General features: G+C 41.2%; 1 protein-coding gene across 1 annotated transcript in view; it reads left to right on the top strand.

The window, feature by feature from the left end:
- The window catches only part of COQ8A (coenzyme Q8A), a 49,577-nt gene that overhangs the window by 1,120 nt on the left and 36,009 nt on the right, over positions 1-12,448 (top strand). The window contains exon 2 of the mRNA XM_086745042.1: positions 11,480-11,674. Within this exon, the coding sequence (XP_086601168.1) occupies positions 11,498-11,674 (177 nt within the window). The 5' untranslated portion in view covers positions 11,480-11,497. The remainder of the gene's footprint in view (positions 1-11,479; positions 11,675-12,448) is intronic.

Below are 12,448 nucleotides of genomic sequence, written 5' to 3'. Positions count from 1 at the left end.
GAAGTGGGGAGGCGGGGGAAGAAAACGTGAGGGCCCCTGGCTTTGGTAAAGCACCCGAGGAAATAACCTGGCTTTTTGCAAGCTGACAGGGTTGTAGAGTCCCTGTAACAAAGCGATCAGGAATTAACGGGGAGGTGCTTAGTTCTAAACAGGCACTGAACAAACCACCTGTAAATTAACTACAGATATAAAAGTTTGGCTTGTATAATGTTGCTTTCATAGTTACTGGCCATCCTAATTTCTGCAGAACCCTATCTTACGTAATAACGCTATTTCTGATACCCAGCACGCTCAGGTTCCACCCAGCAGGAATGTAGGTGGGAGCTTCTCTGCGTTCCCTCCGTGCGATGAAAATCCAAACTTTGCAGTAAGCGTTATGAAAAATAAACAAGTTAGAAAGCTACTCTTAATAAAAATGAAGGACATTTTTTTTTTTTTTTTTACTTAGCGTTAAGGTGTACAAAAACGTGAGAGGAAATAAAAGACTCTTATTTCAATAACCTAAAGTATTGCTTTTTCTAAAAAGATTTCACTTAACAGCTTCTGAACTTTATTTCTGGAGTTGCTTGTCTTTAAGTTAGATTGTTTAACTGAACTGGGGTGTATTCTTTGAGCATATGCAAAATAATTATTAGTACTGGGTGCAGAAGGATGCCTGCCGAAGTTAACAGTAGCTTACTAAAAGACTTCCGAAGGGATTCAGAAATTGCTACGAGTTAAAAGGCTGAAAGCAGATTGGCATTTAAACAGAATATTGGTGGTCTTGCATTTAATAAATAACTTGTCTCTCTTTCGTGCATCATCAGAAGGAAAAGTTTAGCTGCAGTTCATGTGCAGTTGCAGTTTAGCTGTAGTCTGCTTGCTCTTAGACCAGCAGGTTTATTTCTGTATTTTGTAAATGTTTTTTTCTTTGCTGTAGTTAACAATGACCTTGGTAACCTTGAATAAGATACGCTCAGAATAAACAGTTGTATGTTGTGCAGTCTTACTCAAGAGGTGGGGAAAAAATAGGTGTCCTGCTGTGCTTTGACAGTGTCTCCCTTTTAAAAATAAAGTGATGTGATAAGGAGAAGAAAAGGTCAGAAGATGTGGAGAATTCCCGTACATGTTTACCGTCTGAGTGTTGATCACCTTGTTTCGTTGCTGTCAAGGAGAATTCTGTGCTATGCAATGCAGCTTTGGTTATTTCATTTGCAATATTTAGAGCAGGTTAATAATAGCTCATATTGCATCCATGCAGCAAGAACAGAACTTTTTTTTTTGGTTTCTAGTCCTCCAGTAGTCCTTTTACAGGCAAGTGGTGATCTGTTGTTTCCCACTCTGTTGTCAGGTTTTATTTTTTTTTTTTTTCTGGAAACTGAGGGAAGAGGGACAGTAACTGAATTCCCACTTCATAGTTTTCCCAATGTTAAACTGGTTGGCTGGTGACAGAGGGGTTTTGTTTGAGGTGCTGGTTTTTTTTTCAGGTAAAGATTTGGTTTGGTTTTACAACAATTTTAAAAATTGTTTTGACAAGGATGCTAGGGATTATTTCTCCTGTGTGTGCGTGGGGGTTTTTTTGGGTTTGGTTTTTTTTTTTGTTTGTTTGTTTGGTCTTGTTTTTGTTTTTTTTTTTTTTTTTTAACAAGGATGCTAGGGGTGGTACATGTCTCATGTCTCTTGTTTTGTGTGTCAGCGTGCAGAGTATAGCCTCCTTGGCACAGCTGGCTTGCTAAATGCATCTCAGGACTCAGGTTTTGATGTATGAATAAGCATTTCTTGTATTCCTTAAACGTATCTGTACTGATGGGTGAACAGTCCAGCTTAGGACGGAGGTAGTAAGCCTGAAGCAGTATTTAGGTATTCTGTCTGCTGGCTTTCTCCCTCTAAAACTGTTTAAGAGAGGAGTCTGGAAGAGGAGGCTTTTTGACTTGCTGAGCTGTGTGTGCTGGGCGGAGCATCTGTAGGAGAAGAGTAGCTTCTCTCTCCATTTGTTTTCTAGAAGTGTGTACGGTGTTGCCTGCTCTGAGTGTGTGCTTTCCTTCAGTACCTAAAGAAGAAAATAAATTACTTGCATATGGAGCCAAAATGCAAGCTAACAGTAAAGCAGAGTAGTTTGAGGGAGGGGGTTCAGTCAGTGTCTGCTTTCCCACCCCGCGGTAAAAGCTCACTGTATTGACATGTGCCTATCTTTAGATTCAAAGATGCTCTCAGCTTTTTAGATGCCACTTGCTTTGTTCCCTCCTCCTTACCACTCTCCTCCCCGACCTCTCCCTCAATTACAGTAGATGGCCAAATTAAACCAATCTAAGCTGGTGAGAAAGACTGGGAAATAACAAGATACACAAGTTTTGCCCTTTCTTTTCACAATTGTGTTTCTGCACCTTACTGTAATGGCTTTTGTGTTTTGTCAGTCGGTAGAGGTGTAGAGATAAATGAAGTAACCGACATTCTCAATTACTCAGTATCTGAAGTGTTCTGTGCTTATGACAATGCAGAAAGTAAGGCTCGTTGCTCTGAAAAGCTTAGCTGTCAATCCATGGAGTTGGCTTCTGGAAACTTCACAGATTGATATGCCTGCTTAAACAAGTCTATGCACGTACACAGAATTAAAAAAATAAGTTGTGTCCCCGCCCCAGAAACTGCATAAGACTATGTCTTTTTCTTAAAGACTGTGTAGATTCTGTAGAGACACCACGGAAGATGATCTGCGTGTGGTTTAGGCGATCCTAGAGCTGTTTTGTGTTGTGCAGGTGATAGCTTCCACTTGAAATGCTCTTACTGTGTTTGTTTTGCCTCTACAATTTGTCCTGGTTTTGTGTGTAGATTAGATCTTTATGTAGCCTTTTCATGTGTCCTTTTTAACCAGTTGTGTACTCTGATTTTTTTGGATGTGCTGAACAAACGTACTATAAAAGGGGTTGGCATAGTGTTCTGCAACGTCACAGCTCTTCTGCAATCTGAACTGTGCCTCTTGGGAGTATCAGATCTTCATCTTGACTTGATATGGTCAAAGTGCTCATCAAGAGAACAATCAGGACTGAGAAACAGGTGGAAAGATGAATGACTGGGTACCAAGCTGTAAGTGAATTGAGTGTTTCTTTTAGAGAACTCTTCTAAAATTGGTAAGCCTAGAATTTTATATCGCATAGCAAAGCTTTGTGGAGCATGGTCATTCAGAAGTTATTCTGGGAGGTCTGGAATTTTCAAAGGCACTTATGTAAGTTGCTTAAAGCTTTGGCTCTTCAGGTTGGTAAAAAACAATGTTTATGTTATACAGAATATGATTTTACAAAATCTATACAGAGACAGCATAAGTAATTGTAGATTATAGATTCTGTATCAGGTACGAGAGCTTGCGGATTGGGTCTAGTAGTAAACTATGAGAAATACAGAGCTCATTACTCTGTCAAAGATGCCTCTCTGAGTAGGAATCAACACAAATAACTTGTTTCAGGACTGTGGCAGAGCTGTGGCACAGGAGCTGTAGGTTCTGATAGACCATGTTCCTCTTCAGCTCAGAGATCAATTTGTGTCATCTCGAATTAGTCTTTTTTTTTTGTGTATGGTCTCCTCTTCTTGCATCCTACTTTTCCTCTTACAGGGAGATTTTGGCACAGCCAGCAAAAAGAAAACTTCCACAGCTAGGATGCGGGTATGTACGGGGGCTATGAATAGACTAGTATGTGTTGTAAGTTACTAAATTTGAACTTAGCCTAGCTTCCAGGGCAAGGTTAAAAGGCATGGCATCTATATAGACATGTCCACCTGCAGGATCAATTGCGGTAGGCTGTGGTGTTTGACCTGCTGTTCATGATGATAACAGAAGGGTTATGTTCACCATCGGAACAGAGGATGTGTGTGTGCCACCTGGAGGGACATCCATGGAGTACATACCGCTTACGTTGTGAAGCAGTGACTCATGACATAGTGTGTGTGGTTTTGTCCCAGTGTACAAAAAGGATAACAAGGAAAATAGCTTCTTACACCTGAAGAAAACAGATGTATGGTGCAGTTATAGGGTGTGTCTAGTTTTCCAGAAGGTTATAATTAGAAAGGTTCTGACTAGAAACCTTTACTGATGCTGCATTTAATAACTTAGATATGATTGTAAACAATATACTATTAAGATGGTCAGCAAGCTGGCTATAAATCCTTGTTTCTTTTTGCTCTATAGGGGTAGATATTTAAAGGACTCTAAGGTATAAACTGTGTGCTGTAAGGACCGGTGTACTCCGAGAGAGCTGTAAATTACTTGTTCTCTCCTCTCTAAAGTAGAGAACTTTGATATCCGTCCCCCTTTCTTTAGCTTTTTGAGCTCTATGAGTGAAGAGTGACATATCTTTAAATGCAAGAGGAAGAGCTACTATTTTGCTCAAGAATTTTGCCCTAAGTAATGGTGGATTTGAATCTAAAAGAATCTGCGCTGTTTTTTTTTTGTAAGGCATAGCTTTTTATCAGTTTCCAATTCCCAAATTGGACTCAGTGTGCTTTCAGAAAGTTAAAACTTCCAATAAAAACAATTACAACATAACAGCATATGCCAAAAAAAAAAAAACAAACCCAAAACAAACCAAACTGGAAACTGATAACCTCCCTCACTTATACTTTGTATTCTGGTAAAGAGCGTGGGACCAGTGGAGAGCTCTGTTGATTCCCTGCGGAGAACCTAATGATGCGGAGCCGTGAATCAGATGGGGACTGGCTCCATGTGCATCAGAGAGGGAGCTGAGCTGTAGTGGTCTCTTCTGCCCTAATTGGTGAAGAGACTCTGAGAGAGCATAGAGCTGCTCTGCAAATCTGGGGGAGATGTTTGTAATGTTTAGCTTTTGCTTGAAGGACAATGTTTGGATTTGATCAGCGCACAGCCTTAGTGTAATCTTTTTATAAATACCGCTGGTTAAAGTTGTTCCGTGTGGATGTGGGGAATTTGTCTTTTAAAGTGATGCTGTCTGTTAACACTGAGTGATGACTCGGAACTGGTGAACTGTGCTTTCGTGTAAATTTGCCATAAACCCAAATAAAGGTGTAAATTCAGGTTGTAGTAGTTCCGTTTCTTAAGTATATGCTTCAAAAATTGCATCTGCCAGAATCTCACGTTAATATGTGTGCTTTGTGGTCAAGCTCCATTTTGATTTTAATATACTATTGTCATTGCTGGATGAAAGATCCACAATAAATTCTGTGACTAAAGTTATCAGAATTATTAATGTGACTTAAAGCTACACTTGTGTCTGCAGCTTTTGAGCCATACAGAGGCTGCAGTGCAATGGCTTTTTCTAAGCATTGCCCAGTGCATAAACAGAAAAAAAATGTTCTTTTTTTCCTTCCCCTCTTATTCTTTCTCCCTTTCTTCTTTGTAACGTAGACAATACAAAGATAGGATGTTAGGTATAAATACAAGTCCAGATCGAAACATCTGCCCAATGACCCAAATCTTTTTGCCCTGCAAATTAGAAAAATAGAACTTCTTTTAATTCCCCAACTACAAATACTTCTTTCCCAAGAGGAGGCACAGAACTAATTCTTGAGGGAAAAACGAGTGACTTGGATCTACCTCAGCATAATGGGAAACAACGTGTGCCCGGGACAGAATTTATTAGTGTATTGTGTCAAGGCATATCTGCAGAGAAGTGGCCTGTAATGAGGGAATGCGCTCTCCCACTAGGATCTTAATTCTAAGTGAATTATTTCTAGATCCGTGGCCAGGGTAGAAAGAGGCTCTGTTAATTCGAGGCACGTGGGCTGTGACCATGCTTTCACATGTCCCCAGACATTGTCCAGAAAGAAGTAGAGCCGTTGGTCCAGAGCATTCAGTTTGCATCGATGTATCTGTGCCTAAAATAAAGCAGACTGTGCTTACTTTTAAAGCGTCCAAGCATTCTTTTCACTCTTGTGTTGTGTGTCAAGCCATTTATGGGGAAAATTGTTCATAGTGGGTTTTGAACTAGCTGTCATTTGCTGAAAATGACTGTTAAGCCTTCTGAATTTTGGTGGAAAGATGCATTTGCCTGCCAAGCAGCCCACTCCTATCAGTGTGTGTACTGCTGTTATAACGATTAGAGAGTAAACAAGTTCCGCCTGCCCTTCAGAGGTGTTTGCTTTAAATGACATTGGCAAGCTGCTTTGTGTAAGGAGAGTTTTAGAGCAGCTTTTGGAGACCTGATTAATTCAGTTTAAGGAAGCTTGAGCCAAAGCCACAGGGCAGGACTCAAATATTGGCGTCCTGAGTTCTGTTGTAGGCCAGATCGTTAAAGACATTTCTTTTGGAGCTGAAGGGTGTGGGAAATGTGGGGAGGGGGAAGAATGAAGGATAAGCAAGGTGATCTTCGGTTTGATTTAAAGGATGATGGGAACGTTCTCCTTTTAAAATGCGATTTGTTCTGTGCCCTGTGTGGTTGAAATTTGGGTCAGCTGCAACCCAAGGAATCCAGCTAATGAAAGTATGTCTAGGTAGGGGCCTGGAAATCTGGTACAAAGGGAACTGGTAGGGAGGTGTGTGATGGAACTGAGAAAGGCCATGAGTGAAAGGATCATGTGAAAGGGTTGGTATGGCAACACACATAAATGAAAAAATCTGAAAAAGATTAGTTACAGAACAGCTTAATGAATAATGCTTATTTTGAAGTTGGTCTACTGCTGGTTTATGGCCACGGAACAAATGTGCTTAATACCTAGTCATCTGTATCTTGTTTGTGGTGTTTATTATTTTTATTTCATGCTGTTGCCGCACTCACTGTGGTGTGAGTGGCTATAACCCTGATTCCAGAGTTAGAGTCCTTGTTTAGATACAACTAAGATTAACAGTAATTGTGATAATGGGTAGTAGGAAGAGAGGGAAGGCATAGAGACTGTTTAAATTTCCTTTGTAAGTGTGATTTCTGCCTTACTACTTGTCCAGCTGTAATATTTTTTCACTTTTGTCTTATTTAAAAGAAAAGTTGGAGATAAAGAAGGCAACTAAAACTATCTAGAGACCTGAGAGAAGGGATGTGGGCTACTGTAGAACTGCTGGGGTTCTGTTTTGTATTTTAATTATTCAGCAGGAGATAGGCTTCTTTCTTGTGTGGACAGCAAACTGTTGATGGTAGAAGTAATTCCCTCACCTTGAAAGAGATTGTGTTGTCATGCACAGAAAACATGGAAAAAATATTTCTGGTATCTTTCTGTATGATTAGAAGTCGAAAGCACAGAGTCAGAAGCTGGTCAGTGTGTCTGTAGGAGCATGTGCTAGCATGTGGAAGAGAAGAGGAATGAATGGAGGGATGTGTTGTGAAAACAGTATAAATATAAGAATTTATCTGTTGCCTGTTGTAATCCTTAGTGTTTCTGTTACTGGCCTCTGATATGCCGAGTGTCTTGCTATACTTGTTTAAACCTTCAGTCCAGTAGTTTGGCGTGGTAAAGAAGGGAGGAAACGCACTGCAGTTAGTCACTGGAGGACAGTGGCTTGTGAGGCAGATAATTGTTGCACATAGGAGCATCCCAGGCATGGATTTAGTTTTGTCACTACAACAGGGTTCAAAATTTGGTGCAGTGTCAGGAGATAGGTTAGATGCCACACTGGGAGGTAAACTGTATCAGCCCCTCTGCCTGCTGCATGGACCTTGCCTGGTGTCCAAGGATGATTTGGCTCTAGCTTCCTCATGCTAGAAGGTGTGGAGGTTTTCCAGAGATTCATTAAACTGTGAAAAGTTTACCAAGCAAAAACTGTGACCCTGCCTATTCTTGGAAAATAGCTCGTGACTGACACTTGTCAACCCCCTTCAGTCCAGGTTAGCAGGCGCTCTGACAGCTTGGGCAGATACGACCAACTTGTCCGTACTCTGTGCAGGAAGTGCCCTGCTTTGCTAGCACTTGATAACGAGTCCTCCGGAGACAAGTCAAGTGGGATATTGATTTTGTACACTCTGTTTGAAACCATGCTTTAAATTTGGTTTTGATAAAGCTTGCTTATGCTGTTTGTTGATTGATTTAGTAATGGTATGAATAGAACTTACCCAAGGGGGAAAAAAAAAAATCCCTTGCCCACTATCTGTGCTGGGTATTGAGTGTATTGTTGGGGACACATACCAGTCTTCTCCTTGGAAGTGTGTGCTTCCTCTGTCTTTCAGTTTTCATATCTCTTGTCTTTGCTTGTTCTTGCTGCTTTTTCATTGAAGAAAAAAGGTAATTCTACTAATTATTGGTTATTTTTGTGTGTAGTCTTTTCCCTTCTTGATTATCTATCATTTATTTTCTTTCATGCTTTCTGCTTCTGGTTGTGATAACCTCATGAGTCTCTGCCTTTCCATGGCCTCCCCAGGATAACTAACTGGCATGTCCTACTAAAGGTAGGGTCTACAAAACTAGATAACCTGGGATTTTTTCCACTTAGGGAAAATGCCTCCAGTATCAGTTCAGTTCTCATAGCACTTATTAGCTCCCACCTTCATATTGCTTGATGATGGGTGCAGACTTTACCTGGATGTTTTCTTGCTGCTGGTGGCTATTGGCAAAGGATTAAATTTTGCAATATAGTTATTTCTTTTTCCTCTGCTTTTTTTCCTGACTGTGCTTTGTTAAAGGTGAGGACTTGGTATACAAAAGATGAGGAACCAGAAGGAGATGGCTTACAGATACAGTTCTGTTAGAAAGCAAGACTATGATCTTGCTTCTGAAAATACGTTCTTCCCAGGCTTTATTTTTTGGTGACTCTCCTTGGGTTTGACCTCTGAAGTCCTTATTGAACCATACCTTGCCTTTGTGCTTGCACTGTGGTTTCCACTTGGGTCTGTGAGCTACTTGCAGAGAAATCTGAAAGATCATTGAAAACAGCAAGTCAGTTGCCTGTAGGCTTGTGTTTGCTCCACAGAGTCCTGTAGTTCAGCAAAGTCCTGGGATGAATGGCCTGTTACAATAAATCGCTGTCCTTTGGCAGTGCTGTATGCTGTTGCTGATACTCTGAGCTAACAAAGCACTTGCATGGTACCTAGGTGGTTTTAACTACTGTGCAGAGGAAAGTGAGGGTGATAGCATGGAAGTCAGAAAGATATCGGCAGCAAGTGCCTAGCGCTGTCTTTTATAGCCAAACTTGTAAAGGGCAGTTGGTCCTCTTTGCTTGTTGATATATTTAGTAGCAGGGCGGTTGAGCACGCATTGTGCAATGTATGTTTTCCATTTGCGGTTGCATTAGCTTCCCTGAAATCTTGTTGGAAGATTGTTGTTTGTTTGTGGTTTGGTTTTTTTTTTAAATGCACATTTAGCGTATAATAACTGTCACTTCAAGATGTCCTTCGGCTGTTTTTGGGTGGAAGGAGGATATGATTTTTAGTATTGTTGGTTAGAAAGAATCCATGTTAAAAGTGGATGTGTGTGCGTGTTGTCAGAGCGTACACTGATCTGTATTGCATTACTGTTTATTGTCCTCCTTGGGAGGGAGGGAATGAACTTTTCACATTCAAGTTTTCCTGTGCTTCTAATACCTGCCACTACAAAAGCACTTATTCCTTAGTTGTGGCAACTTTTGAATGATCTCAGTTCAGCTAGGACAGTACTGTGGTGTTGGTTGGTTTCTTTGCCTGGCTCTGAGTTGCAGGGACCACCTGCAAATGCTTTGAGGGAGATCTATGTGGAAATTTCCAGGGTGAAGTTGCGGGGGCACAGGAAAAAAAACCTCCTGTTGACAGAGTACATTTCACTACCTGACATGCAGCTTTCAAGTTTAACAGTACGTTACACAATTTTAAAACCAACCCTAGTCACTAAACTCTGTAGAGGTTCAGAAGTAGCACTTCTTACAGATCTGGAGTATATAGATAGGTCTTGTAAGATAACCACAGCACAATGACCTGAGTAGACTCGACTTTTACAGCTAACCCATTAAGCCCGGATTCATTGCGACCACTTTCCCGCGCTTCCAACAGCCATGCTTAAAGCATGTAACGAATAATACTTGCTTCCTGGCTGCAGCGGTGGTTCCTCATTTTGGTCACTGATTAACAGTTGTTGAACAAATACTCCAGTAACCAGGATTTACCCTGCGTTTACATAATAATCTGTTTCTGAAATTCAGCTGTAGTAATCCGTGCGTCTCCTGTGTGATTGCAGCAGAATTGTGTACTTATACAGAAAGCCCATACTTCTCCTGCATGGAGAGACATGTTTGTGAGACAGGCTTTCCTGGATCCAGTTGCTTGTGGTCTGAGGCAGGGTGTAATGCTGTGTGTACTGTTGACTCAATGACTTGTACTCTTTCAGTGTATTAACATTTACAGTTGTGGACATGTGGATGTTGATAGGTTATCTTCTAAAAATGAATTGGTGCCTGTGTGCCTACCAAGGAAATAACTTAAATATATGGCCTTCGTAGTGCTTGGTACCTACTGCAGCCAGAAATTTATTTCTCCAGATCATCACAGAGAATGTTCTATGGTTAAGGTTGAACCTTAGGCATACCAACAGTATGTCTCCATCTTCTGTGTCAGTAAAGGTGGGAGGACATGGAACTGAGCCAGCCCTGGAACCGTGACCCTGACTGTGCTTTAAAGATTTGAGAGATAAGTGAAATAGGCAGGCAAAAATCTCCCTTGCAAAATGGTTTTGGTATCTCAGCCACTCCTGGTTTTCTTTTACGTGAACCACAGTGATGTAGGAGAGCCAGTGTCCTGAGCCTGAGCTTGGTTCTAGGATGAGACAAAGGAGGCGGTGGAACTTGTTCTTCTCAGTTGTGCTCCATCCTGCATCCTACAGTGCCCGGTTTGTATTTGAAGACACTGAAATTGCACAAACTGTTATGAATCCCACATGGAGTGCCTCTTGAACAGGAAGAAGAACTGAGTAAAAAATTTAGCGCTGTAGTGCAGTACTTAGCAAATACTGTGGTAGGTAGGTGCTTTGAGCATACCTCAGTTTCCAATTAAAAGCAGCGGAGTAAGCTAGAAGTTGAGCAGACTGTCCTTGAAGGACAGACAAAGCTTACTCATTGGTGTGAGGGTGAAGAAATTTGGCTATGTAAAATTAGCAGGCATAGCTCCAGGGCAGGAGAGGGATGTGACAGTTGTCAGTGCACTTCATCTGTGGGATGAGGCACTGGGAATATATTCCAGACCCTGATGATAATCAAAGATCAAATGCTAATGCTTTTAATAATCCTTTTTAAACACTTGGAAGGAATCAAGACCATCTTTGCACTGTTACTGACATTTACCTGGCATTGCTTCACCTGATCAATGGTAACTTTAATATTTGTGTGGAGCCCCAGAACATTATCCAAACTCATGAACAGTCATAAGGAGAGTTCTCGCTTTGCCTGGTAAGGTCAGCTAACTAGCTGTCATTCAAGCTGGCCTGTGTGCTATCTGAGCTGCAAACAAGTTCCCATGGTGGCTGGTTGCCAAAGGAGAAAGAGATTGGGATATGCCACTGGCTCTTAAGTGACTTGAAACTGGTTGCAAACATGTTCCTTGACCTCTTGCCTTTTTTCTTTCTTTTTTTTTTTTTTTTTTTTTTAATCTTTCAGCACAGAAAGACATCAGTTATGGCGGGCGATGCCATCATGGTCGTGAAAGGCTTGACAAAGCTTAGTAAAGCTCTCCTAGAAACCCAAGCAGGACAGCTTCGGCAGGTGCTGCTTGGGGGCGATGCGGTTACCATTGCAAGGACTCTCCAGGCCTCTGCTGAAGAACGGTTCAGTTCTGTCTTGGGGAAAATGCAGGTAAGCAAAGCTCTTTGTGCACAGTCTAGTCTGATGTTTTGCTTTAACTCTAGATACTTACTGGTTTTGTCGTGAGAGTGGCTAGGAGCTTGCATCGTGAACTAGAACCTAGCTCTCAAGTGCTGGATCAATAATACAGATGTTGCAATGCTCTGGGAATTCTCTAGGATTTCTGTGGTGTGCAGTAGATGCTTGGACAGGAAGGAGAGGAGAATGTTACTGCAGAGTGTTTCTGTTTGTATTGCTGAGTGTTTAAGACACGCTGAAAAGAAGTGCTTGGTTCATTTCAGCTTGTCAAAGACCAAGCTCTTGCTAAGATTGGCCAGCAGTTTTGTTATTTAAAGTCACCTTTAAACTTCAGTCATTGATTACCTCTCCTTTGACTAAGTGAACCAGCTCTTTTAGAGTGAGCTGGGTTTGTCTGTGCTGCTGCCTTTCTTCACGGAATTGGTACATGTGATATTTTTCAGAATGGCTCAGAGTCAGGTGTTTGCATGCTCATCACTTAGAGCACAGGCTAGATTTTTCAGAACTGATTTTCCATTGAGGAACATAAGGAAATCCAGATTCTTCTCTTTTTTTTTTCTTTTCTTCTTTTCCTAAGCAGCAGCTTCTGTCACCCGACATGGAGATGGATTTGTAAGAGCTTCACGTTTGCTGTGTTGCTGTCTCTTGAACATGTGAGGCTTGTCTGAGGAAAAGAACGTCTCTTAATCAAAAATTGTCATCCTTTATCCTCCTTTAGAAAGGCAGTGGAACTCAAATAATAATTTT

The sequence above is a fragment of the Chlamydotis macqueenii genome, chromosome 3 (genome assembly GCF_036417535.1).
Source record: "Chlamydotis macqueenii isolate bChlMac1 chromosome 3, bChlMac1.mat, whole genome shotgun sequence".
Classification (NCBI taxonomy): domain Eukaryota; kingdom Metazoa; phylum Chordata; class Aves; order Otidiformes; family Otididae; genus Chlamydotis; species Chlamydotis macqueenii.
Note: the sequence above shows the minus strand (reverse complement) of the source record. Positions and strands in the feature narration are given on the sequence as shown.